This window comes from Pseudorasbora parva, chromosome 8 (genome assembly GCF_024679245.1).
Source record: "Pseudorasbora parva isolate DD20220531a chromosome 8, ASM2467924v1, whole genome shotgun sequence".
Lineage (NCBI taxonomy): Eukaryota > Metazoa > Chordata > Actinopteri > Cypriniformes > Gobionidae > Pseudorasbora > Pseudorasbora parva.
In genome coordinates, this window is record NC_090179.1 from 35892552 (window position 1) to 35920199 (window position 27648).

The 27648-nt window shown below is 35.8% G+C and overlaps 1 protein-coding gene and 8 non-coding genes across 9 annotated transcripts; all 9 read right to left on the reverse strand.

The window, feature by feature from the left end:
• Positions 1-156: 156 nt before the first annotated feature.
• On the reverse strand, positions 157-230 carry trnat-agu (transfer RNA threonine (anticodon AGU)). The gene has a single exon. It is a non-coding gene; the product is annotated as a tRNA-Thr (tRNA).
• A 582-nt stretch (positions 231-812) lies between these two features.
• Positions 813-902, reverse strand: trnar-ucu (transfer RNA arginine (anticodon UCU)). The gene is given in 2 exon segments: positions 813-848; positions 866-902. It is a non-coding gene; the product is annotated as a tRNA-Arg (tRNA).
• Positions 903-1092: 190 nt separating this feature from the next.
• trnat-cgu (transfer RNA threonine (anticodon CGU)) lies at positions 1093-1166 on the reverse strand. The gene has a single exon. It is a non-coding gene; the product is annotated as a tRNA-Thr (tRNA).
• Positions 1167-1337: 171 nt separating this feature from the next.
• On the reverse strand, positions 1338-1411 carry trnat-agu (transfer RNA threonine (anticodon AGU)). Its single transcript has one exon. It is a non-coding gene; the product is annotated as a tRNA-Thr (tRNA).
• An 862-nt stretch (positions 1412-2273) lies between these two features.
• trnat-cgu (transfer RNA threonine (anticodon CGU)) lies at positions 2274-2347 on the reverse strand. The gene has a single exon. It is a non-coding gene; the product is annotated as a tRNA-Thr (tRNA).
• Positions 2348-2468: 121 nt separating this feature from the next.
• On the reverse strand, positions 2469-2542 carry trnat-agu (transfer RNA threonine (anticodon AGU)). The gene has a single exon. It is a non-coding gene; the product is annotated as a tRNA-Thr (tRNA).
• Positions 2543-4984: 2442 nt separating this feature from the next.
• Positions 4985-5058, reverse strand: trnat-ugu (transfer RNA threonine (anticodon UGU)). Its single transcript has one exon. It is a non-coding gene; the product is annotated as a tRNA-Thr (tRNA).
• Positions 5059-5229: 171 nt separating this feature from the next.
• Positions 5230-5303, reverse strand: trnat-agu (transfer RNA threonine (anticodon AGU)). Its single transcript has one exon. It is a non-coding gene; the product is annotated as a tRNA-Thr (tRNA).
• Positions 5304-7350: 2047 nt separating this feature from the next.
• Positions 7351-20647, reverse strand: p4ha3 (prolyl 4-hydroxylase, alpha polypeptide III). Its single transcript, XM_067451819.1, has 13 exons — positions 20353-20647; positions 19869-20023; positions 19558-19781; positions 18791-18934; positions 16509-16560; positions 16173-16336; positions 14063-14239; positions 13024-13088; positions 12649-12808; positions 12356-12418; positions 12108-12176; positions 11534-11630; positions 7351-7824 (listed from the first exon to the last, which is right to left on the reverse strand). The coding sequence occupies exons 1-13, from the start codon at positions 20532-20534 to the stop codon at positions 7754-7756; spliced, it is 1623 nt and encodes a 540-aa protein (XP_067307920.1). The 5' UTR covers positions 20535-20647; the 3' UTR covers positions 7351-7753.
• Positions 20648-27648: the final 7001 nt, after the last annotated feature.

Sequence of the window (27648 nt, forward strand, 5' to 3'; positions counted from 1 at the left end):
TTTAGCTTTGGACTCTGTCCTCCGACAACAGCTGAGGGATGGTATGAAAATGGAAAAATCTGCAAAGAAAACCTCGGTTTCACCGTTTTTGTTCAATTCTGGGAAAATCACATGCTCGCTAAGGTGCACAGACTTTAGCCACATGAGTTTCGCCAAAGGCACCGCTGGGATTCGAACCCAGGATCTCCTGTTTACTAGACAGGCGCTTTAACCAACTAAGCCATGGCGCCAAGCCCTGTGTGGGGAACCTGGAAGGGTGACCTAGGAAACCTTTAGCAACGACTATTTAGGCTACGGAAAGAAAAACAAAGTATGGCACTTCTCTGTTGTGGTGGCCGGTCCTTGTGTGCAAGTGCCAAGAAGTTTCCGTAAGCAAATGTGGTAGTAAACCACAGAGAACAATTTGAATGGCCTCATACCCGTTAGCATCGACGTCTCTACCCCAGCACGTGGAGAAAATGGAAAACTAGCCAAATGTATCACCCTTTTGACCCAACCCTACATAGATAGAGGGATATCATGGAAGCTAGCAGGTCTGACCCTTCCATGTTATGGTCGTTTTCTTGCACTGCATTTTATATAGAAATGTCAATTCAATTTGATGCATATATGAACATATGTGAAGTTCTGCATCTACATGATACAAGCCAGTGACTCAAATACCTCTATGACGGTTCTCGGGTATGATTCCAAGCCTTTTGACTTGATTGACATTATTTATTTGAATACGTTGAAAACAAGAGTCCTCAAAAACTTTCTGTTGCCTGCGGGAAACACTGTGCAGTATATAGAAAACAAAACACCAACATTTACGACTCTGGTGGGACTCGAACCCACAACCTTTGAATGGCCTCATTTCACAATCTAGAAGTCCAATGCGCTATCCATTGCGCTACAGAGCCTGGCTGGTTACATGTATTGGCCACGTGATGGCTATTCTTCTGGGCATTTGAACGTCCAGCAGTGTGAAGCTTTTTAAACTTTGTGGGCAGAAAAGACAGGTCCTCGAGCCTCTGCACAATTGAAACATGATTCAAAATGCTGATGCCCTCTGTCCAAGAAAGATTCCAGTGAGCAAAGGTATCAGAGGACAGGCACAGCTGGGATTCGAACCCAGGATCTCTTGTTTACGAGACAGGCGCTTTGACCAGCTAAGCCACAGCGCCTGGCTGCCACAGCGCATTAGCTTTGGACACTGTCCTCCGACAACAGCTGAGGGATGGTATGAAAATGGAAAAATCTGCAAAGAAAACCTTGGTTTCACCGTTTTTGGTCAATTCTGGGAAAATCACATGCTCGCTAAGGTGCACAGACTTGAGCCACATGAGTTTCGCCAAAGGCACCGCTGGGATTCGAACCCAGGATCTCCTGTTTACTAGACAGGCGCTTTAACCAACTAAGCCACGGCGCCAAGCCCTGTGTGAAGAACCTGGAAGGGCGACCCAGGAAACCTTTAGCAACGACCATTTAGGCTACGGAAAGAAAAACAAAGTATGGCACTTCTCTGTTGTGGTGGCCGGTCCTTGTGTGCAAGTGCCAAGAAGTTTCCGTAAGCAAATGTGGTAGTAAACCACAGAGAACAATTTGAATGGCCTCATACCCGTTAGCATCGACGTCTCTATCCCAGCACGTGGAGAAAATGGAAAACTAGCCAAATGTATCACCCTTTTGACCCAACCCTACATAGATAGAGGGATATCATGGAAGCTAGCAGGTCAGACCCTTCCATGTTATGGTCGTTTTCTTGCACTGCATTTTATATAGAAATGTCAATTCAATTTGATGCATATATGAACATATGTGAAGTTCTGCATCTACATGATACAAGCCAGTGACTCAAATACCTCTATGACGGTTCTCGGGTATGATTCCAAGCCTTTTGACTTGATTGACATTATTTATTTGAATACGTTGAAAACAAGAGTCCTCAAAAACTTTCTGTTGCCTGCGGGAAACACTGTGCAGTATATAGAAAACAAAGCACCAACATTCACGACTCTGGTGGGACTCGAACCCACAACCTTTGAATGGCCTCATTTCACAATCTAGAAGTCCAGTGCCCTATCCGATGCGCCACAGAGCCTGTCTGACTTCCTTTCTGGGCCACGTGATGTTTTTTCTTCTGGGCATTTGAACGTCCAGCAGTGTGAAGCTTTTTAAACTCTGTGGGCAGGAAAGACAGGTCCTCGAGCCTCTGCACAATTGAAACATGATTCAAAATGCTGATGCCCTCTGTCCAAGAAAGATTCCAGTGAGCGAAGATATCAGAGGACAGGCACCGCTGGGATTCGAACCCAGCATCTCCTGTTTACGAGACAGGCGCTTTGACCAGCTAAGCCACGGCACCTGGCTGCCACTGTGCATTAGCTTTGGACACTGTCCTCCGACAACAGCTGAGGGATGGTATGAAAATGGAAAAATCTGCAAAGTAAACCTTGGTTTCACCGTTTGTGGTCAATTCTGGGAAAAGGCACCGCAGGGATTCGAACCCAGGATCTCCTGTTTACTAGACAGGCGCTTTAACCAACTAAGCCACGGCGCCAAGCCATGTGTGCAGAACCTGGAAGGGCGACCCAGGAAACCTTTAGCAAAGAATATTTATAATACCTCTGCTGCGTTGTTACCTTTTGTTGGCTATTTCAGTGTTGATGAGGTGCGGGTGGAGATGAGAAGAGTGCGCCCTTATAAATCTGCGGGCCCGGATGGAATTTTACCTCGGGTCATAAAGGATTGTGCGTCAGAGTTGGCTGTGCCTTTACACGCCATTTTTAACACAAGTCTACAAACTGGGCAGGTTCCTGTTAGGTGGAAGGCATCATGCATTGTCCCGGTGCCCAAAGTAGGGAGACCGGCGGGGGTCAAGGACTATAGACCAGTGGCTCTGACATCTGTGATTATGAAGACCTTTGAGAGGCTTCTGCTACGGCTATTGAAACCCCAAGTGCAGCAAGCACTTGATCCACTACAGTTCGCATATCAAGAAAATGTGGGAGTGGAGGACGCGGTCTTGTATTTGCTCCATCGGACTCTGTCCTTCTTAGAAGGATCTGGGGGATATGTCAGAATAATGTTCTTTGACTTCTCAAGTGCATTTAACACTATTCAGCCCTTGATCCTTAGAGAGAAACTCGAGAGATTAGGTATGGATTCTACATTCATTGAGTGGATATCGAATTACTTAGAAAACCGGCCACAGTATGTCAGACTGGGAAATGCTGTCTCTGGAACTGTTATGACAAACATCAGAGTTCCACAGGGAACAGTACTTTCCCCTTTCCTCTTCACCCTATATACAACTGACTTCGCATATAAGTCTAGTTCTTGCCACATCCAAAAATATTCAGATGATACAACAGTGGTGGCATGTGTGAAGGGAGGGGACGAGGTGGAGTACAGGAGGGTACTTGAGGATTTCACACACTGGAGTAGGTGCAATGGCCTCAACCTTAATATAACTAAAACAAAGGAGATGATTGTGGACTTTAGAAGGCAGAAGACTCATCATCCGTCTGTGTTGATCGGTGGAGAAAGCATCGAGGTGGTCCCCACCTATAAATATCTGGGTGTCCGTCTCGATAACAAACTTGACTGGTCCGTACATGCTAATGTAGCACATAAGAAAGGTCAGAGCAGACTCTTCTTTCTCAGAAGACTCAAATCATTTGATGTCTGCAATGATATGTTGTACCTTTTTTATCATTCTGTTTTTGCCAGTGCTATATTTTTCAGTGTTGTGTGCTGGGGGAACTGCCTGACTGTCAGAGACACTAAACGACTAGATAAACTGGTCAAAAAATGTGGGTCGGTCCTGGGGAGAGGCGTGGACTCTGTGGGAGTTTTGGCAGAGAGAAGAATGATGAGCATGACACAGGCCATCCTCAACAACAGCAGTCATCCTTTACATGACTTTTTGGTAGCTCAGAAGAGCACACATAGCAATCGGCTTCTCTTAGCAATCGAACGACTGAACGATTCCGGAGATCTTTTGTACCGGCTGCTATAAGACTTTACAATGAATGCCGCTGACTTGCACTTTATTACTATTGATAGTAACTCTTAACTAAACTTATGTATTTATTTATTATTTGTCGTTATTTATTGCTTGGGCGGAGTGTGTTTTTGTTTTTATTTTTTATCTGTTCTTAATTCTTGTACTTACTGTGTATATTTCTTATGGAATGCTACTCGACACCTGAATTTCCCCTGTTGGGGATGAATAAAGTATTTATCTGTCTGTCTATCTATCTATCTATCTATCTATTTAGGCTACGGAAAGAAAAACAAAGTATGGCAGTTCTCTGTTGTGGTGGCCGGTCCTTGTGTGCAAGTGCCAAGAAGTTTCCGTAAGCAAATGTGGTAATAAACCACAGAGAACAATTTGAATGGCCTCATACCCGTTAGCATCGACGTCTCTACCCCAGCACGTGGAGAAAATGGAAAACTAGCCAAATGTATTACCCTTTTGACCCAACCCTCCATAGATAGAGGGATATCATGGAAGCTAGCAGGTCAGACCCTTCCATGTTATGGTCGTTTTCTTGCACTGCATTTTATATAGAAATGTCAATTCAATTTGATGCATATATGAACATATGTGAAGTTCTGCATCTACATCATACAAGCCAGTGACTCAAATACCTCTATGACGGTTCTCGGGTATGATTCCAAGCCTTTTGACTTGATTGACATTATTTATTTGAATACGTTGAAAACAAGAGTCCTCAAAAACTTTCTGTTGCCTGCGGGAAACACTGTGCAGTATATAGAAAACAAAACACCAACATTCACGATCTCTGGTGGGACTCGAACCCACAACCTTTGAATGGCCTCATTCTGGGCATTTGAACGTCCAGCAGTGTGAAGCTTTTTAAACTCTGTGGGCAGAAAAGACAGGTCCTCGAGCCTCTGCACAATTGAAACATGATTCAAAATGCTGAGGCCCTCTGTCCAAGAAAGATCCCAGTGAGCAAATGTATCAGAGGACAGGCACCGCTGGGATTCGAACCCAGGATCTCCTGTTTACAAGACAGGCACTTTGACCAGCTAAGCCACGGCGCCTGGCTGCCACTGTGCATTACCTTTGGACACTGTCCTCCGACAACAGCTGAGGGATGGTATGAAAATGGAAAAATCTGCAAAGAAAACCTTGGTTTCACCGTTTGTGGTCAATTCTGGGAAAATCACATGCTCGCTAAGGTGCACAGACTTGAGCCACACGAATACGGCCAAAGGCACCCCTGGGATTCGAACCCAGTATCTCCTGTTTACTAGACAGGTGCTTTAACCTACTAAGCCACGGCACCAAGTCCACCCTCATGCAGTATAATTGCTTGACACCGTGTGATTGACAGAAACAGAGGCATATCAGACAGTCGAAACAAATGTGGTCTTAAAAATGCTCAGATGGCCAATCAAATCAAAGTAGGCGGGGTTTACATTCTCTTTCTGTACATGCACTTCACACACAAACACACACACACACAAGCATCAACCTAACATTTATTATTTCAGTTTTACATAATGATTTAATTTCTATAGGCTATATTAAAAAATAAATTAAAAAAACGAGTAGGCAAGAGAAGCCCATATATGAACCACTCATGTTCTCAGAAAGGAATGTTCAAATTTTCAGTAACAGTTCATGTTCAGAAGAAACAATCATGTTGAAGAACTGTTAATAATAAAGATTGAGAATATTGAATCAGTTGTGTTCTTGTTTTTTTTGTTTGGAATAGTTGCTGCGGCCTAGCTTGACGCAGAGTCTACCTCCAGCACCATGTACATTAAGTTTGAGACCCCTGCTCTATGCACTGGCTTTAGAAAGTCGTCCCAGGAAACGTTTGGCAAAGACCATCTAAGCTACAGAAAGAGAAATGGAGTCTGGCACTTCTCTGTAGTGTCGGACTGATCCTGGTGTGCAAGTTTCCACAAGCAAATGTGGTAGTAAACCACAGAACTATTTAAGCAGCAAATGTAGAGATACAAGTAAAAAGTCATGAAATGTTTCAAAATATTTATGAACATTTCAATAACACATCAGTATGAACACTTTAAGCTTGCTGTTCAGTATAGGTAACAAAATACCAAAAAGTTTACTGAGCATTTGCACATCCAACAGTGTAATGCTCTACACTCTGTGGTCATTATCCGACTGCAAACAATCCAAATGTCAGAATCCGGTCCCCTAGCCCCCTGATGAGAGATGTTGATGCAATGGCTTAAATCATTTTTTATCATGATAGGAGAGTATGTACAACTTTCTGTGCGATGCATATAGAAACATTTCTGACATCCTGCATCCAAATGATGCAAGTCAGTTACTCCAATACCTAACTAGATAGTTCTTTGGCATGTTGATTTGATTGACACTGTGAGGTCAAACGTTAGGGGGGCTGGAAAGAGTTGTACTTGAGTTTGCCAGGTTTAAAATGCAGGGGCACTTCTTAGGTCCGATTGATTAACATGTCAGCATGGAATAGTATCTAATGAGAGCATATGAGGGGTAGTTGTAACTGAAACTGGCCTCTTAAATTAAAGCTGCTTTGGAAATCCTTAGTTTCTGATTTGTTGTTTGTTCTCACAAAAGCATAATTCACAAGTTTCCCCACACTCTCGTTTTCTTTATGTTAAATACACAAGATTCAGTGACAGCTGGTTAGGACGGTGTGCTACACTATCAACTTCTTTTGGTGAGCAAAAATATAATACTGTTCTGATTAGCACTGTTTTAATGTTTTAGAACTGGTTATCAAACACAGATACTTCCAAATACGGAAATTAATTGCAATATTTTATTATAATTGAATTAAGGTGAGCAATTACCGGAGTCTCACATTAATAATTATAATAATAACTAGACAGTTTCAGAAAGCAAGGCAAGTACCTCAGCAATGGTGCAATTGTTCCCTGGTAGAACAGTCCTCTGGATAAAACATGTGCTTCTAATTAAGCAACCCTTACATTAGTCCAGCAGCAGAGGACAGCAGTGGTCTGTATTACACTAAATGATTGTAAAGTGCTTTAATAAGATCATAAATACTGTCCGGAATCTGAAGATAAGGCAATACATTCCTAAAGGATATTTTGAAAACTAATTGACAGCAATGAATACATTTACATTACATTTAAAGCAGTTAGCTATTACTATTTTTATATTTTATTTTATGGCAATATAATACATGATATGTTGTTTTTGAAATTCAACCCAAAATGACAATACATGAAATACCTTTTACAAATAAAAGTTCACAAAGAAAATGTTAATCTCATTTCATTATTTATTTGTGTTTAAAACATTCATGGAGCTTTTATGGAAGTTGCTTTGTAACCATAAACAACATACCGTTGCACCAGATTTACACACATACATATACTTTTTCAATGTCTACTGTAATTATTTATTTAAAAAAAATATTTATATATTGCTTGCTGTCAGAACAAAACAGGTGTTACCGCAAAATATTCATCAAAACAAATGATTTCACATTTTCATTAAACATTCTGGTGTGTATCTAGGGAAGCCAGAACAAGAGGTCAGCTTGCCCTTTGGGCTGCATGCCAAACCATTCCCTAACCCACACACTGTTGAAATTTCCTGTGCCCTTCAGACATCCATGAATATTATCCATGTTTTTATCCTTTATTCCCAATGCTCAAATCAGTTATGAAGTGCAGGTGGTTTTAGCTTTCAAATGCTTTACCCTTGGCCTTGACTCTTGTTGACTCTTGGACTTTAAATGGTCTCATGCTTCCTTCACTCCTCAGGATTAAGGCTACAACGATGTCGGAACTCTTGTCCATACTCATGAACCCACTTATTGGCAACTGGAAAATAAAATATAGTGAATGTATTTATATTGGTTTGTTTCTCACAGAAAGCATATTGCTTTAAAGGCCTTGAAATACATTTAAGGATATCTTGTTTTTTTTGTTTGGTTTTTTATGTTACAGATGAGTAAATAAGTAAATCATATCCCATTAAAGCAGACACGTGCATGGGGTTGGTGGAGCACCTGCCTCTTAGCCCCTTGATGGCCAAAGTGCCCTTTTTGTCAAGAAAAAAAAAAAAAAAAATTATATATATATATATATATATATATATATATATATATATATATATATATATATATATATATATATATATATATATATATATATATATATATAATTAAAGGCCCTTTTGTGAAGGCCTGACCAATCTAACTATTAGTAAAATTAAATAAATTAAACAATAAAATGATTCACATGATGATGACCTTTCACCCGACGACCTCATCTCTCTTTGCCCCTTGATGGCCAAAGTGCCCTTTTTGTCAAGAAAAAAATAAAAAATAAAATATGTGTATATATATATATATATATATATATATATATATATATATATATATATATATATATATATATATATATATAATTAAAGGCCCTTTTGTGAAGGCCTGCCCAATCTAACTATTAGTAAAATTAAATAAATTAAACAATAAAATGATTCACATGATGATGACCTTTCACCCGACGACCTCATCTCTCACGCCGCTCGCGGCCTCGTGCCCGCCAGTGGAGAGTGGACTGAAAAGCGGATTCTTCAATACAGCGGTAACGTTAAGTGTTGTTCTCAGCAAAGTGTTTGTTTAGTTAGTTATTATTTGTTATCATTTTACAAGAACGACGTGGAGAGAGCATGGAGCTGTTGTTTATATTGCTGTTTCCAGTAACGTTAACGTTAGTTTGCTGTTTGAGGGAGAAAAGTTTCACGGGCGTAGAGTTACACAGTCTTGTCTTTATTTTACTAAAAACTATTTATACTTTAACCTACTATTTTTATTCCAGTATTTATTTAAAAAACACTGGTAAAGGCTTATACTGATTTTTTATAATCTGAATTAGCCTATATCTGTTTTTTAGTATCATTAAAAATATAACGTTAGGCCTATATAAATTCAGAACAGGTTTCAATCATGTTCATGTCAATAATGTTCATCACAGAGAAAAGTGCAGCTTTAATGATAATTCATCTGTATTTAATTTATTTGTGCAGTTCAGAAAGGTGTTACTATTACGCTTTATGTTTAAAAGGCCACCGGTAAATATAAAATTTATTATAATGGGTTTATATAAAGATTGTTTTAAGTTCACTTAAATTAATTGGTTTTTAAATATTGAAATTGGTAGCTTTCATTTATACTGTAATGCAATGTCATAAAGTTTCATAGAGACATTAGTATCAGTGAAACTGGCCTTCTTTCATAAAAAGATGCCAATACAACACATATTTACAATATGTTGTCTTTAAATTGTTTCTACATTAATTTGGAGAGTAACTGAAATTATTACAATATCAAAATATTTAAAATGCCCATGTTTTTAAATCGTGATTTATCTTGATTAATTACAGAAAAAAATGTAATCATTTAGTTAATTTGTCTAAATCGATTCCCAGCACTAATTTTAATATGAAAAAAAAAAAAAATCAGTAACAGTGTTTACAACAGCAAAATCACTATAGCCTGTAAATTCAATAATATATCTCTGGAAATATTACTTTAAAATGTATACGGGCTGCACGTTTTGGGGAAAATATATAATTGCGATTATTCTGGATAAAATTGCGATTGCGATTTAAAATGCGATTATTGTTATATATAATTGCGATTATTCTGGATAAAATTGCGATTGCGATTTAAAATGCGATTATTGTTATATATATATTTTTTACAAATGTAAAGTGTGTGTATATAACATTTTGTGTTTTTATATTAATGTGACTAATAATAATTATTATGATTATTATTACTGCTAAAATATTTTTAAAAATAAGACGTATTACCATTACAATAACATTTTCATAATTACAAATAAAAAGAGTATGTCAGAATAAATATAAAAATATAATACTAATACTAATTATTATTATTTTTGTAAAATTGTACAGAAAACTTATTTTACAAAAAAAAAAAAAAAAAAAAAAAAACTGCTGGGTTACCTATTAATATGCAGACAGCCTATAACTAAAAACATTATAAAGGTCTAAGCCTAAGGAGTTATTGTAAAAAAAATAAAATAAAAGTAGTGGCCAAACTTCATATTAAACCTTAAGGATAAAGAATGGGATGACATTAAAGCTCATGTGCATGTAAAGGCAGGCGTCCCAAAACTGTTGGCAATATTGTGTGTGTGTGTGTGTGTGTGTGTGTGTGTGTGTGTGTGTGTGTGTGTGTGTGTGTGTGTGTGTGTGTGTGTGTGTGTGTGTGTGTGTGTGTGTTTGTTTGTTTGTTGTTGTTGTTGTTTATCTGTGATTTCAATTTCTTAAAGTCTGTCTTTAATATGAAATATGAACCTCTTGTGCATCCACTGTGGGGGAAAACTCCTGTACATTGAAGAAAAACATGGATTGTCCAATAAATTTATAATTTTTTAAGTTTATTAAGTTTTAAAATGTATTAATTTTTTCTTATTATTGATTATCCAAAGTTTTTAATTCATACTGAAAGCTAGAGGGCGCCCTTGAGCGGAAAACGCCACATTTGCCTCAGAGAAGTAATGACGTTCTGTAAACAGAAGATAGAGACGCTTTGATTAAAGATGACGACAATAAACACAACTGCAGCAAATGGTGTATTTGAGTTCTTCAAGCCGTCAAAGGTATTTTCATAGTAATAAAGTGTATTATAATGCAGTGCTGATTGACATAGAATACTATAAAATAACGCATCGTCTGCCTCACTCTGATGAGAAGCCACATCAGCTCACAAACACTCGACTTTCATATGAAGTGAGGTAAAACATGTTGTTAAACGTTGTCTTTTGCTTAACAGGTTTATGAGTGCTTCACTAGTTTGTGAAGATGTTTGACTCGTGTTGCTTTTTCAAACGCATGTTATAAACGACTCAAACTCGCAGTCTTTCAGACGGAGCAGCGTTGATCACAGAGCCGCTCTTCGCTAACACACTGGGCATTTATTTTTTAATTTAAATCGCAGCCTTTGAGCTTTCATAATCGCACACAAGCCAAATCGCGATTGCGGTTCGATTTCGATTAATCGTGCAGCCCTAAAAGGTATTATTAAAAATATCGATGTAAATATAAAATTAACCTGACCTAACATCAAAGTGCAGAGTACATGAGATATCGCCCTATAGATTTCAGGAAAAGGTATGAAAATGCCAGGTTATGAATATGAAGGAGTTTTTATGCATGTTTATGACAACTTTCATTAAGTGTCATTCGCTCAATTATGTCATTTTTAATGCAAAGATGACATTATGTGAGATGTGTTTGTTATGAAAACTTTAAATTTTAAAGTTTGTCACCATCACTCCATAATGTCATCTTTGCATTAAAAATGACACAATTGAGCGAATGACACTTAATGACAGTTGTTATAAACATACATAAAAACTTTTTTTTAAACTTTTGACCTTTTAAAGGTTTCTTTTCAAAACTGCATCACAGCATTTGCTGCCATATCAATACAGAAACATCTGTGATATGTCCTTATGATGGCAAACAAGACACCATGTGATACAACAATCATACCCCATTTATCACCAACAATGACAGGGCAGCCAGCATGAAGAGTGTCACCATTTCCTTGACCATTTCTATGAAGATTCCACCAGAAGAGAGCACCATTCTAGAAAGCAAACACAAAAAAATGAAAACGTATTGATACTTACAGAGAATAAAGAAAATGCCCAATTTATTTATCAGTATATTATGTTTAAGTAGTCTTACAGCTTCTTTGATAGTGTACACAATAGCCAAAATCCTGGATTATGAACCTTGATTAACATATTTCTTTTGCGAGAGGTCGCGCAGTGATGACCTCCCCTTATTGGCTGGTGAAAGCCTGAGTGCCTTGAGGTGAAAGTGCAAAGTTCTAGATAGCTATCGCTCAGGTTTCACCAATAGTTAATTTATTGAAATAACACTGACTCCCAAACCCAAAGCTTTTGTTGTAACAGGATATCCAACGAAATGTCTGACCTCAATAGAAAACAATCTGTTATTGATCAGCATTGTAGGGCACAGCATTCTGAAAGCTCTACAGTGTGAAGTCTTGTTATGTTCTGTCTTAAGTGAATCTGTGAGAATGTATGGAATTCTATACCTCTACTACAGGCACACTGAAGTTAGCATAAATAAAGGCTGTGAATCCTCCTGCTTCCACAGAGCTCAGCTAAAAAGGAAAAAAGCATTAAGTTGCCAAGTGGTTTACACAAGTTATATTAAAATAATTTTGGTTACTGCTAAATGCTTCCAAAATGCATATACTGACGTTCTCACTCAAAACTGCATTGGCGAGATATTGAATTTTAATTTAGAATCAAGTTGGAGCTGAACTATTTATTGACTTACATATATCATAAATGTGGCCATTCGATTTCCAGTTTTCAGCCTATATAATGGACTCGAGTCAGACTGTAAAAAAAAAAAAATACGATTTCATAAAAATGTAAACATACACATTAGTAGTCGCATTATACAAAATGGGCATGCATCATGTGTATATACAAGATTATGAATTAATTATGAATAGGATGAATAGGAAATGTATGCATTGGAAGTATTTCTTTATTATTTGTATATTTCTGTAAATGTTTTTCCTTAAATATGTCTTTTTAGAATGAAAGACAATTCTTGTTACTCACTGTGGCATGATCAAAATGTGGTTCATAATGTCCTCCAATGCCATAATTTACAACTTGGAGATATTCAGCATAAGGAGGCTGCACATTCAACCCAGTGACCATAGTGATGCGTCGATCCACTTTGCCCACAACCTCGTGGACTGACTCTTTAAGCCATGCACTGAAAGATCATTAACAAAAATTCTAATGTGAGAGCCACTACACACAGAAAGAAAGAAAAAATATATTATTGGAAACTTACTTATTATTATAACTTATTATTATTAGTATCATTTACCATTGAGATAAGTTTGATTTGAATATTGTAGGAGTACACTAGAATAAAGATGAGCTAACTTTGATTTCATTGGGCCTTTAGAAAAAAGTGACTTGTACCTCTTGCTGATGCGATATTCTGCTGTGGCCTGATTTAATCCTGATGCCACCACTGATCTTCTAAGCTGAAGGGAAACATTTAAAAGTGCATTTAAAAAAAATATTTATACATTTTAGTCACTGTGTATCTTTCTTTAAATTTGTACTTTTTCTCCAGAGAAAACTAGAAAGAAAAAAAAAATATATATATATATAGTTTTTGTTCTGTGGGAATTCCAGAAAGAAGAAACAAAATCTGAACTACTGGCAGACTTTATAAAAAATAAAAAAAAGTGACGGAAACAAGTGATTTAATGCTCAGTCTTCCCCTACAAAAACACTCTGGGTGGAATAACTGACGAGCTGTAAGCACAGTTGATTCCAACCGCATGACTTGTTCACGTAATGTGCTCTTCATCTTCTTTCCAGCTCAGTTTGAAGCTGACTTAAGTTGTATGGTTAAATATGTCTGGAAAAGGAGGGAAAACTATGTCATAACATTTTGTGTCTCTCTTGAGAAAATGGTTTTATACAAACACTTTCTCCATGTTAACTCAGATGAAAAGTTTCTTAAAAATGTCTTATTCAGCAGAGGGTAAATTTTATTTATATATATATATATATATATATATATATATATATATATATATATATATATATATATATATATATATATATATATATATATATATATATATATATATATATTATTTATTTATTATTATTATTATTATTATTATTATTATTATTACAAACAAAAAAAGCAGAACAGCCTCAGCTGAGAACTGGCAACAAGTGAGAGCGGAAGTCTTTGCCAACCTTTTTTCCCTCAAACCACAAATTATACAAGTAACATTACATCCAGTTCTCAATAAAAAAAATAAAAATTGAGTTTTGAGTTCTGATCCATATTCACTCACTCTTGATTGTGCATAATATATAAGGCAGCATGGTTCATGGTTTATCAATTAATTTAATTAATTAAGTCCTAAGAATTACTTATTTTATACCAAATTCTGTATGTTTCCACATTAAAGCTTAATGCAAACAGTACACTCACCCCTGGCATAGCATATTCTCTGATGCATTTAGCTTCAGGTCGGGTGACAAAACCATGGAAGAGTACAACATAAGGGTGCAGGCTGATTAGCTCTCGTTTAATTGGTTGCAGAAGTAAACCAGGGTCGCCATTGGTGAAATAGTCACAGAACAATCTAGGGTTCTCGAAATGTTTCGGCTGAAAAAAAGAAAGTGTTATTATTTCTAAGGCTTTAAAACTTAAATATTCCAAAGAGGTTTCAAATAATCATTAATAAGTTGTAAATAGCAACAAGAATGAGTTTAACTGATAAGCATAAACAAATATATTATATTACACTTAAGTTAACATAACTAATTAACTATAACCCTCAATCAAATGCTGTCATTGTGAATGCAATAAAAAACATTACTGTGTTAAAAGCACATTTATCTTGGTCAGTGGTTCCCAAACTAGGGTATGCGTACCCCTGGAGGTACGTGAGGTGGCAAATGCTGAGTTTTGCCATTCATTTAATTCTGCCTCACCTTAAAATAACATTAAAACCCTAATGTTCAACAAGCAACAAATATTACGTGATGCATAACAGCATAACAATTTGTAAGTATAAATACATTTTAATTGTTTATAAAGGCAAAATGTTTAATTTCTATGCCATTAACATCACCAACCCGAATCATCAAAATAAAGAGTATCTACCTTATTCATGACACTTTGTGTGAATTATGGGTGAAACTTCCTTTCAGCTGTAAACAATGAGAGAAAGGCTCGCTCTATGAACGTTATTTTTTTTATTTTATTTTTAAACTGGGTACAATGAGATTACGTCGTTCTACTTCAACCAATGAACATTAAACACATTAAAAACATTTAAAAGTTTAAAAGCATCAACAAGCTACTTATTAAACAGGTAAAAACCAACCATGAATAACCCTTAAAACACGTTTTTTTTTCTCCCACAGTAATAACGGATGGCTTATATATGACTGTAGTAATATATATCTGTAACATACGTTGCCTTACAAAAACATTTTCATTAACTTCAGCATTGCTTGATACTATTTCAAAGTAATTTCCAACAATTTTACAGATAATAAATTGTATGTGCCTGTGAAAACAAACCTGAAAATAGACGTAAGGATATGAGCAGAAAAAGAAAGATTCTTAATTATTAAAGGGGCACATCATAAATTAAATTGGGAGAACCAACCACAAATGTGCATTATATGTTCTCCTTCTATTACAGCAAAGTGCAAAGGGAAAAATTAAATAATCATGAGGCGAAAAAAGCAGCGACCAAAAAGAGCTCTTGCCACAGGTGTTCTTGTTATAACATGTCACGTTAAAATACAAAGCATTATGTTATTCTCATGATTTCTGAAAATAAAACATCAATGAAAACTGACAACCAATCAGATAATATAAGCTTTGTTTGTAGGGCAACCTCATGATTTGAAATTATTAGTTTCAGTCTTTTTGAAGGGAAGTTCCCCAAACCGAAGTGCCACGCATAATTCAAAATCAGGAATAAGGTGGATATTCAATCAAAATTCAGACACTGCCCTGCCTTCCATTGGTATGACATACAAGTACCAAATTGACACCATTGGTTGAGCCAATGTGTTATTGTCCAGTTGGGTATCCTAAACAAAGAGAATGAAATTCCATTTGGTGTCACTAGTTGCACAGAAATTTAAAGCAGGTCATTATTTCATGTGACCTTCATCATGATCCAAAACTGAAGTAATTCACTTCGGTACGTTGCTGTATAATTTTTTTCAGGCAGCCCCATGAGGAATTCTACCAAGGTCCACAACGGATTTGCCATAGCTCGTCCTTTGACTGTGGCTGCTTTTTTTGTTTTCTTTTTTTTATGATATAAAGCATTTAATAGTCATATGAATGTCAGTATTATAATTAAGGAAGTTTACTCCATTTAGAAACTGTAATCATCCTTGAAATGAATTCTGAGTTTCAATGTGTGAATACTTTCCCTTTTCTAATATTTTATATTTGAGTTTCTTATAACACCTCCAACAACCGTTTTGAATCGAAAAGATAGAGCCCCTGGTGAATAGTTAACACTACATTGTGTCGATCACAAGTTGTGTGGCATAGTATTAAATGATACCTGAGATCCTTTTGTTTGGCAGAGCTTCTCATAGACATTCCTGGTTTTCTGATAGGTGGTGTCAGGTCTTTTCAAAGCCAGGCTTTGGTTAGTAACAGGCGGACTTTCATCAAGGAGCTTCTCATACTTCTCCACATTGAAATGTACCCTTCTGTTCATAGGATCTTGAAGAAAAGATTAAAATTGCATTGTGATGAAATATGAATTTTTTTCTACATAGATTCAATTTAAATCAGTCCTTATTTATGAATTAAAAACAGATGGATTTGTTTTGCCAAGTTTTTTTTTTCTCTCACTGTCTCACTTATCGCCTGGTAGTAGACTGCAGAGGTTTACCATGAAGCAATAGTTCCCGAGAGAGACTGAGGGCGTAGGATATGTTTCCAGTCTAAAAAAAGAGTATTTCATATAGTTATGTTCTTATTTATATATATATATATATATATATATATATATATATATATATATATATATATATATATATATATATATATATAAATATATATATTGATATATATATATATATATATATTGATTATCCATATATATATAAATATATATATGGATAAGAGAAACTAGATAGAAATAGTAAATCCCCCACATGCTCAGTTAATTCTTAAGTCTTAATAGATCACTTGTTGATGCTTTCACCCCGGAATTAGGCATGTAGTGACCTTCCATGTCTGGAGAATTCAAGTATATATATATATATATATATATATATATATATATATATATATATATATATATATATATATATATATATATATATATATATATACTTGAATAAAACAGAAACAGACACTTGATAATGTGTGAAGTTGAGAAACTGTGTATCTGTGTATGTGCGCAGTAATCTGTGTTACAGATCTGAATTGAAGGTGTACAACAGGCATCCTAGGAAAAGTGACACTATGTTGTTCTGGGCAAGCTGGCGCCTGCTCCAGACATGGAAGGTCACTACATGCCTAATTCCGGGGTGAAAGCATCAACAAGTGATCTATTAAGACTTAAGAATTAACTGAGCATGTGGGGGATTTACTATTTCTATCTAGTTTCTCTTATCCAATCAAAAAACAATGTAACCTAAAGCCAGGCCTTGGAAAAGGGTATACCTGTTCATAATATATATATGTATGCAGAGAGCGCAGCCTGCAAAATCCTTGTGAGACTTGAAGTTGGCTTCAGCTGATGAAACTGCAAACTATTTTTCAGTAATATTTTTCTTCAATTAATTGCACTCCTGACTCTACACAACTGGTATTGGTTTCTAAACTATGGTCCCTATTCCTAACAATATATACACACTATATTGCCAAACGTATTGGGAAACCCCTCCAAATAATTCACTTCCATGGACAAATGTGTATAAGATCAAGCACCTGGGCATGCAGACTGCTTCTACAAACATTTGTGTAAGAATAGGTCACTCTCAGCTCAGTGAATTCAAGCGTGGTGCCATGATAGGTTGCAACCTGTGCAATAAGTCTATTTGTGAAATGTCCTCACTACTAAATATTCTATGATCAACTGTTAGTGGTGTTATAACAAAGCTGAAACAACAGCAACTCAGCCACAAAGTGGTAGGCCACGTAAAATCACAGAGCAGGGTCAGCGCATGCTGAGGCACACAGTGTGCAGAAGTCGCCAACTTTCTGTAGAGTCAATAGCTAAAGACTTCCAAACTTCCAAACTCGTCCAACATAATCAGTGTCTGACCTCACAAACGCAATTCTAGAAGAATGGTAAAAAAATATATAATAAACACACTGCTAAACTTTGTGGAAAGCCTTCTCAGAAGAGTTAAAGCTGTTATAGCTAAAAGTAGTGGCCAAACTCCATATTAAACCTTAAGGATAAAGAATGGGATGACATTAAAGCTCATGTGCATGTAAAGGCAGGCGTCCCAAAACTGTTGGCAATATTGTGTGTGTGTGTGTGTGTGTGTGTGTGTGTGTGTGTGTGTGTGTGTGTGTGTGTGTGTGTGTGTGTGTGTGTGTGTGTGTGTGTGTGTGTGTGTGTGTGTGTGTGTGTGTGTGTGTGTGTGTGTGTGTGTGTGTGTGTGTGTTTGTGTGTGTGTGTGTGTGTGTGTGTGTGTGTGTGTAGAACATTATCAAATATTAGTAAACCTATAACATACAGTAATATTACAACTATGTCTAATTTTATTCCGTTTAGTAGATATGTTTAAACCACATTTCAAAAATACTATTCGCTTAAAGCAATGGATAATACGGAACCACCAATGATAAGACAAAGAAAGGCAAGTTTTTTTTGTTTTTTGTATTTTATTTCAAGTAACAATTGTATTTTATTTCAAGTGTGATTTTAGTGTTGATAACTATAATAACCCTGTCACATTTTCCCAGTTCAACATTTATTTTTATTTATTTTATTTTAACATTTTAATCCACCCACACAAGCAAGTTTTTTGTTTGTTTATTTAGTGCCTGAAATATTTTACTTTTATCTTTGGTATGGCACACTATGAAATGTGGTCACATGCATTTCTGAATACCTCCAAATGTGATCTGACAAAATTTGTTGGACCCTGTATACACATAGATCGGATCATCTAAATACCAGGTGTAAACAAAGACTTGTAAGAGGAACCATACCTTGAAGTGAGAGAAAGCTAAATGGTCTAGTGCATCTTCAAGTGTGCCTTCATTTTCTATACTCCATTCTGTTCCTCGAAAGAGACGAACTGCCTCCTCAAACCACTGCACAGAATGGTAGTAATCTTCCAAATCATAGGCCACCTACGAACATAAAGCTCTCACAGATGTAACAACATAAATACAACATGATGAAAAAAAGCTGATGACATTCCACATGTCTGACACTTGGGCTCAGAACACTTCTTACAAAACAGTAAAAAAGGTTTTCAGTCAAAAACCATTTAGTCACTGGTTATTTGATTCTTTCCTTTAAGAATGTTAAAAGAAGTTGCCAATCTTTGGCAACATAGCATTTCACCCTGTAGTTGTATGAATGTTGGTGAAGAGACAGATGGTGCTTATTACAAGACAAAAAAAAACAGTGCTACTCTTTATGCACAAAGAAAGAAAAGTATAAACCCTTTGGTAGTTGTTATTCACCACAAAAGAGGCAACAGTTAGTAAAGAAATTTAGCAATATGGAATCTACATCAGGAATTGTGCTCAAGCGGGAACACATTCTGAACACATTTTTCCAGAGGCTTTCCCAGAGATCCACAATACATTCCAAACTTTGAGAGTGTGGGCAGTAACGCTAAGAGTTAAGCTTGAGACAAATAAGAAATTATTAGCTTTAAAGCCACACTATGTTTTGCAGACATATTTAAAAGCAGACTGAAAATAAGTATATATATATAATAGATGATAAAAACTTTTTTTCTTACCTTTCCAACAAGGAAGCAGTCGTCTCCAGAGAGTGTATCAGACACTGGAGGTTTGTAAATGTCAACATTATTTCCATTTGTGATTTGCTGGAAGTGACCTTGCACAAGCCCCTCCACACGTAGTTCATACACATCCTGAAGTCTCATCAGCCCTTGCGCTGCCCCCTGGAGATCCTCCAGTTTGGGTAAGTTGCCTTCTATTCTCCTGTAGCCCTCTCTAAGCGCTTAAAGAAAGTAAATGGGGGTTCTGCAGGGTTAGATTTAAGTAGGACACAAGCAAACCAAAAGTAATTTTAAAAAATGCATATTACCTTTGATGTTTTCTTCGGCTTCATTGCTGTGGACAACATTCAACCATTCAGACTTAAGTCTCTTGACCAGTTTGAATGCAACAATTGGATTACCTATGGTAGCTGATGGCTCATTGTATACCCCACTGTGTAATGATGTGACTCTTGATAAAAACCTACAAAAGGTTAAACGCAATAACAACACATTTTGTTCAAATCCATTCAATTGATTTAAAAACATTTTAGAGTTGGTGTAGTTGCCATAATGAATATGATACAGGAATGCTGTAGTTTTGTTAGCTTTTTTTATTCAATTATCTGAAAAGAATATTACATATGCCACAGAAATATCACAATTTCCCACGGTAACCACAGTTTTAGACTAATGCCACTTTAAAAGTGTCGTAATGTATCTAAACGTGACTATCTTGTTTTGGCTATTTAATCGCTTAATAAACTGATCACTATTTAATACATAAATGATGGAATTGTTTTGTTTTCTTACCTTTTTATATCGTCGATTCTTTGTATTTCCAGTTCTATGTATGTTCTTAAATGTTCGATTAGTTGTCTCTCTGCGAAAACAGCTTGATTCACGCTCATCATCGAAGTAAATATTTCACCGAATGATTTGTCAGATATATTAAGTACGTATACAAATATAAAGAGGCTAAAGTAAGAGGACATCTTATAAGGGAGATTATAAGACGTTTAAGCAGTCTTACATAGTAATGCGTTTACTGTTATCCCGCATCCTTTGATTCCTCCTCATAGCTCAACGAGTTCTCATGCAAAAAAACGCGCACAGCTCATGATGAGCCATCAGCCTGTGTGCGCGCGTGTGTGCGCGCGAGGGGGGGGGGGGGGGGTAATACCACGTTGCATATAATACATAATAAGATATATATATATATATATATATATATATATATATATATATATATATATATATATATATATATATATATATATATATATATAGTGGTGATAAAAAAGGAATGCATTATGCTAGAATAAAACTATTTAAGAAGCAGAGTTTGGTCTTTCTTTTATAATATATCGCATGCTCAGATTTTCATACAACACAATATTCTGTGGGCCAATATATTTTTGTGAAAATGATCAAAAACCCTGGCGGTGGGCCGGTGGCTGACAACTGACCAAAAAGAAAAAAATGCTGGCGGGAAAGAGTTAATTACAATGCCACATGTCTAACTGTTTTCAGTCACAAGATGGTGCCATTAGCTGTGCTATCTTGCGTTATAAGAAAAGAAAGACTGTCCATTGATTTCAATAGGTCTGTTTATCATTTAAAATAAATGCACATGTTGAGTTGTCAGACTGTGGTAACTCAGCTTTACAAATCCAGTTTAATGTTCCAGTTCACCTTAACATATGTCTGCATCAGCAAATCTATTGTTGAAATAATCTTATCTGAACAGAATGCAATGACATCCCGCAATCCGAACACAAGTATACAGAAGCACCATGGGACCATCATAAAAACAACATAATTCAAATATCTGACCCCCATTTGTGAATATCAACATTTAAGAGGGCCTGCTCTACAAATGGACATCAAAGCTGAATAAGTGAAGGCAACAACTGGAGTGGAATATCAGTTTTAAAGCCTCTTACATCTGATTTACTCTTACCAGAGCTTGCCATTTTTGTAACACACCTGATTTTGACATAATAAAAACACAATGTTACAAAACTTCCCCATAAATAACATCTGAGTAAAAACTGACCTCAGCTGAACTTGCCACGTGTGAACAGTAAGCTCTTCCACTTGGCATGGCGCCTTTTTCATGTAGATGATGTGGGATTATAAACTTGAGAATCTGTGCTGATCCTACATCCTCTCATCCCTTACAAAAATGTTTATTCAACGGTGCTATTAGTATACTTATTTTAAACTACAAATAAATATACTTTCAGTTTACTTTATATCTACCTCTCAGAAATATACTTAAAATTGCACTACAGTATACTTGACTTATATTGACAGAAATGTCTAAGTATATTTGGACTATACATGTACTCAATCTTTTGATTGAGAAGTATAATCAAATATTCTAAATATACTTGGCTTGTAGATGTGTTAACTCTTTTGATTAAGTAACCTAATAAAAACTTCTTCTTTTTTTCGCATAGTTTTACATATAGTCTTATAAAGTTACATTTTACATTTTATTTAAAAAAAATATTGATTTATAAATAAATAAATAAATAAAAAGATATTTTCCAAATTCCAAGTTTCTGGATTGTATTGTGTAGGCTAGTCCACTGGTAGTATGGAATTTACTAAATCTATTTTACTCTTTCCCCACCGTAGACTGAGTCCCCAATTTTAACAATCTAAGCACATGGTCTAAAGCACATGACACAAGTGCACTTAGGGTGTGTCCGAATCTACTTTTCCTAGTTTAACAGCGAGGAAATGATTGGGGTGCCCGATGCATAAAGTCTAATAGGGTTGTCCCTATTCTCTTAGTGTCATGGCTGTGTTTTGGGCATAACGTGCAATAAACAAATCTCCCACAAAAGGTATTATCTCCCATTCCTTTTAAAAGCCAGTTGCACTTGCACCATGGCAGATTCACTGTACTATTTACATATATGTATTATTTACAGGGTGGAATTTGGAAGTGGAAAGACTGACCACTTCTTCAGAGAGGAATCCTTATATTTTTAATATTTAAAAAGGTTTATGTGCTGCTGCGCATCCCTGTGTGTAATAAGCAGTGTACTCGTGTTGTGAATAAGTATAGGGTATTTAACAAACACCCTCTTTAAGTAACTTATAAAAATATTGTGCAGTCGTTTACATTTTCCTTTCAAAACGCGGCAACAATGCGCCTGAAAACTTGTTTTCAGACCAGGGTGCACAAATGGGTGCAAATACATTCGCTATTTAAACAATGTGGCGCAGGACATAAAATTGATAACTGCGTCGGGCTGAAACTTGCAAAAAACTTCAAGCCTGGTGCTGCATTGCACCGGATGTGTGACAGAGCCCTGAATTTTCCGGCTATCCTTCACTGTTATAAGTTAAAGGGCATTATTACGCATTTTTTAGTACAGACTCTCCAGTGAGGGGGTTTGTCAGTCTTTGATCTTCCTAGTGACAGTCAAACTGTGTGAATGTTTACGTCTATAGTGCTATTGACCAGATGGTGCTTAAAACATTTGGTGATGGTGTATATATAGTTTGTTCTCATAGTTGGGGGTCAATTTCCTCACCTCTGTTTCACCTCTGCATCGGGGTAAGGACAACAGGGATAGGGACTGCCCACTGAATGCCTATATACAAATTACTTAGTCAGACTTGATGACTGCTACAGCGACCAAACTGCACATTCTCGATGAAGAATCCTGCTGAAGGGACAACCAAGTGTCCTGGTTTTGGCCTCTTACATGAAGTGGAACCAAGGCAATGAAGATAAAAAAGATTATATTGTGCTCTATGGAACAGAGAACATGGATGATAATAATGCAGTGGATTGTTTTGGGCAGAGTACACATTAAAGAGTGTCACAGAGGCATACAGATGGCCACATATTGCGCTTTAGACTCGGTGATAGCTGTGAGAGGGGAGTAGCAAAGCTCAGTACATTCCAAATGTGACAAATAGTAACAAGACATATTCCTATAAGCATTGATAAAGATTAGAATAAAGCAAATGTTGGTTATAAACAGAAACAGCCAATCACAAAGCAAGGTGTGAATACAAATCATATAACACATTTTGTTGCCAAAATAGTAATATTAGTAATTGAGAAGCTTTTGCTAGATTTGATGAGAAGTTTTGTACCATAATTTTGAAGAATCAATAGGCTATAGCTTACAGTTATTGTATCCTGTTCCCATGTGTACTTATTATAGTAATTACAATAACTGGGTAATAATAACTAGGTACTAACCCTGAACCTAACTTTAACCCATGTAGTTTCCTTATGCCCAGTACTCATACTGTAAGTACACCTAAGTGCACATACTGTAAAATAAAGTGCAGCCGAAATCAATACTATAATGACGTCTAAGAAATCTTCTAAAATAAAAGATGTGTGCCATGTTTTATAGTCTGTGTTGTTTTCACTCAGGAACTGACATCATCCAGTTTGCTATATGTATTTTTAGGACAGTTGTGTAAACACCAAATAACAAATATATTTTGTTAAACATTTCCTCACTCAGATCCGATACCTGACCTCAGCAAATATGTGACAACACTTTACAATAAGGTCCCATTAGTTAACCTTAAAGGTGTACGATGTAATTTTTCCATCCACTAGAGGTCGCCTATTCAAAACAAAGGTGTAGTTTGATGATGCTTTGAGAACAAAATCTTGGGATGTGGTCTTCACCTCACGCCTGGTGGAAAAGAATCGGGATGGGCAAAAATCATGTTCATGGATGTGGTTATTAATGTTAATGGATTATGACGCAGAGCAGGGGCGAGTGTTGAGCTGAGCAAGGCCACTGCAGTGATGTAAGGTGAACGCAACACACGGCTCATGAGCAGCAGAACTTCGCTGGCACCATTTTCACTTTTCCAGTCATGAGTATGAAGATACATAAGTAGATACATTTAAGTGTGTTTAAAATTATGACGTTACTTTGTGCATTCCCTTGGTGGCTGCAATGACACTTGTGGTTTTCGGATATTGTACTGAAAATTTTTAAAACTTTAATTCATCATCAAACATGAACAATAATGAACAATTCATTTGTTACATGTATTGTAATCCTAGTTAGTTTATAAAAATGTCAGCTCTGGTCCATTAGTTAAATGTTAACAGATCAAGATTAATGAATGCTTTAGAATTATTAAGTTCAAATTATAATTGGCTTGTTCAAATTAATGAATGATCTAGATCTTCATGAAGGTGTTACAAAAAAGGAGAATGCTAAGATAATCACAACATTTCTCTGGTCTTAACTCATTCATCATGTTACAAATATGCCAAGATGAACCTATACACCCTTAAAAATAAAGGTGCCAGGAAGAATAAAAAATGGGGGTTCACAGTGATGCCATTGAAGAACCATTTTGTGAAAGGTTCTTTAAGGAACCATTTTTTTCCTAACCATTTTATAGTCTAAAGGACCTTTTTGCACTACAAAGAACCTTTTGTGCAATGGAAAGGTTCTTTGGATGTTAAAGGTTCGTCATGGAACCATACTCCCTGCCAAAGAACCATTTAAGAACCTTTATTTTTAAGAGTGTACATCAAGGCCCACCAAATGTTGGTTGGAACAATGGCATTAAATGAGATAGCATGTTTAGAAAAGGGATGAGCAGAAGTAAAACGCTTATCCGCCTTTATAAAGGTCAAAGGGTCATGGCTGGTTATTAAATATGGTATTAGCAGGACATTAAATCTAATTATGTTAATAAACAAAGTTAATGAAGTCTTCATAGAGGGGCATGACATCTTCTGAAGTAATTAAGCTCAGCAGAGGCAATTTTTTTTGGAAGAGCATCTGGTACAGAAATTGCCACCAAGGACTGATGTAACATGAGACTACTCATTGTTGCTTGTTACCTTTGTCAGTTAACACAGAGCAGGAGGAAAACACATGTTTATTTCATCACTCGGTGCTCTAATTAGACCCAAGGGAGACAATCTAACTGTCATAACACTTCTAATAAGCACAAACTATTATTGTTTTGTGTATGTGGTCAATAAACATTCGCTCTCTGAATTTTTTTTAATTTAAAAAAAAATAAATCACATCATTATTTAATTAGCTTAGTAGTTGGTGACCCAGGAAGAGGCCGAAGATTTAGAAGATAACAATCAAACATAAACTTCAATCTTAACTTCACAGGAACGTTAAAAAGGGAACTTAAAAATTGAACACAAATGAGATAATTAAACAGACACAGCTAAACTAAATTAACTCACAATGACAGTGACCATGGAAACAAGAAGTGGCGGGACACTGAACAAAGGAACAAATCAAACACAAGCAAAACTGACTAAACATGTGACAGTATTATTATTTAGCATGTATATTTTGTTTATGCCTTTATCGCAGCATGACTTTCTTCCCCAAGAAAGTTGTGCTGGTAATTACAATATTTCCCAAATATGTCATAAAGGCTCACGCATTTTATTTATTTATTCATTTTTCCCAATGGATAAATTGAAGCTTTGTGCTTTTTTTAAAGCTTATATTTAATTTTAATTAAAATTTGACTCTATAAAGCACGTAAAACATGTACAGATAAATTTGCATACTAGCAAACTAATAAAATGTATTTAGTAGTCTGGCAGTATATTTACACTACACACTAAAAGTATGTACTTTACTGGTGATAGCACATACATTTCAGAATAAGCAGAAATTGCTTGTTAATACCACAGACATCCTTGCTGCATATTTGTATGCAAGCATTTGAGTCTATCCCAGTTTATTTGAATTAAACCATTATCACTTAACTTTTAGTTTTTCAGACATTTTAAAAACATGCTATGGGTGGTTTATTCTCCTTCAAACTATTAAGGTCAAAAGATACCCATCACAAACAAGGAGTCATGGGCAATATTTGGGCTGAAAAACATGCATGGATGTGAGCTGCAGAAATGTTGTGCATTATGCATATTGTCATTGGTATGGCACAGACACAATGATAACGACAGATGTAAAATCAACTTCAACTTGAAATTTTATTGTGGAAATGGCAGGAACAAAATATAGATGAGTAAAGACTTTGGCAGATGATTTCAGAATAATGTGATGGCTAGGCGACAACACCACACTGGGAAGCAGACGAGGCGATGATGTAACTGACTTGCTAGGAGGATGATTTGGAAAACTTTGATCAGATAATGAAAAGAATCCTCAGGTGAGTACGGCAAGTAAGTGCCTCAAGTAATTCTGTAGAGTTAGGAAGATCCTGACATGAACATGACAACTATTTGCTGTGGACTATGATGTGACGTGCTAATCCTAATCTCACATATAATATGTTGTGTATGTAAAGGATACATTTTTACAGCAAATCTAGATATTATTCCCAAAAGCAATTTCAAATGTCCTTTAAAAATAGACAGACATGCAACAATAATTTAGTATTATAATTTAATAGTTGTGTGTTGTGTAATATATTACTTTAAAAAAAATAGTATGGAGTAGACATATATAAGCTGTGTAACAGACAACAATGAGCATCATAAATGGTCAGAATTATTCTTACTTTAAGTATATATGAGTATAACAGCCTACATATATGAATAGAAAATGAGATCTAAAATATTGTTCAAACATTAAAAGGGGCATACTGGACACCGTACACATTTTACCACACACATATTTGTAGATCTTATACATACACTACAGTTCAAAAGGTTTGGGTCAGTGAATTATTTTAAAGAAAGTAATACTTTTATTCAGCAAGGAGGCATAAAAAGTATGACAGGAGAGACATTTTTATAATTTTACAAATGATTTCTATTCCAAACGAATGCTGTTTTTTTAACTTTATGTTTACACAAAAATATTATTCAGCAAACACATTATTAAACATCACAACATTGAAAACATTTAAAATAATAAGAAATATTTATTAAGCACCAAATCAGCACATTAGAATGATTTCTGAAGGATCGTGTGACACTGAAAACTGCTGCTGAAAATTCACAAAAATGCATTTAATTTTAAAATATATTAAAATAGAAAAAAGTTCATTTTAAATAGTAGCAATATTTAAATTTTAACTGTATTTATGATCAAATAAACAGCATTGGTGAGCAGAACAGTCTTATTCAAAAAACATTAAAACCTCGTA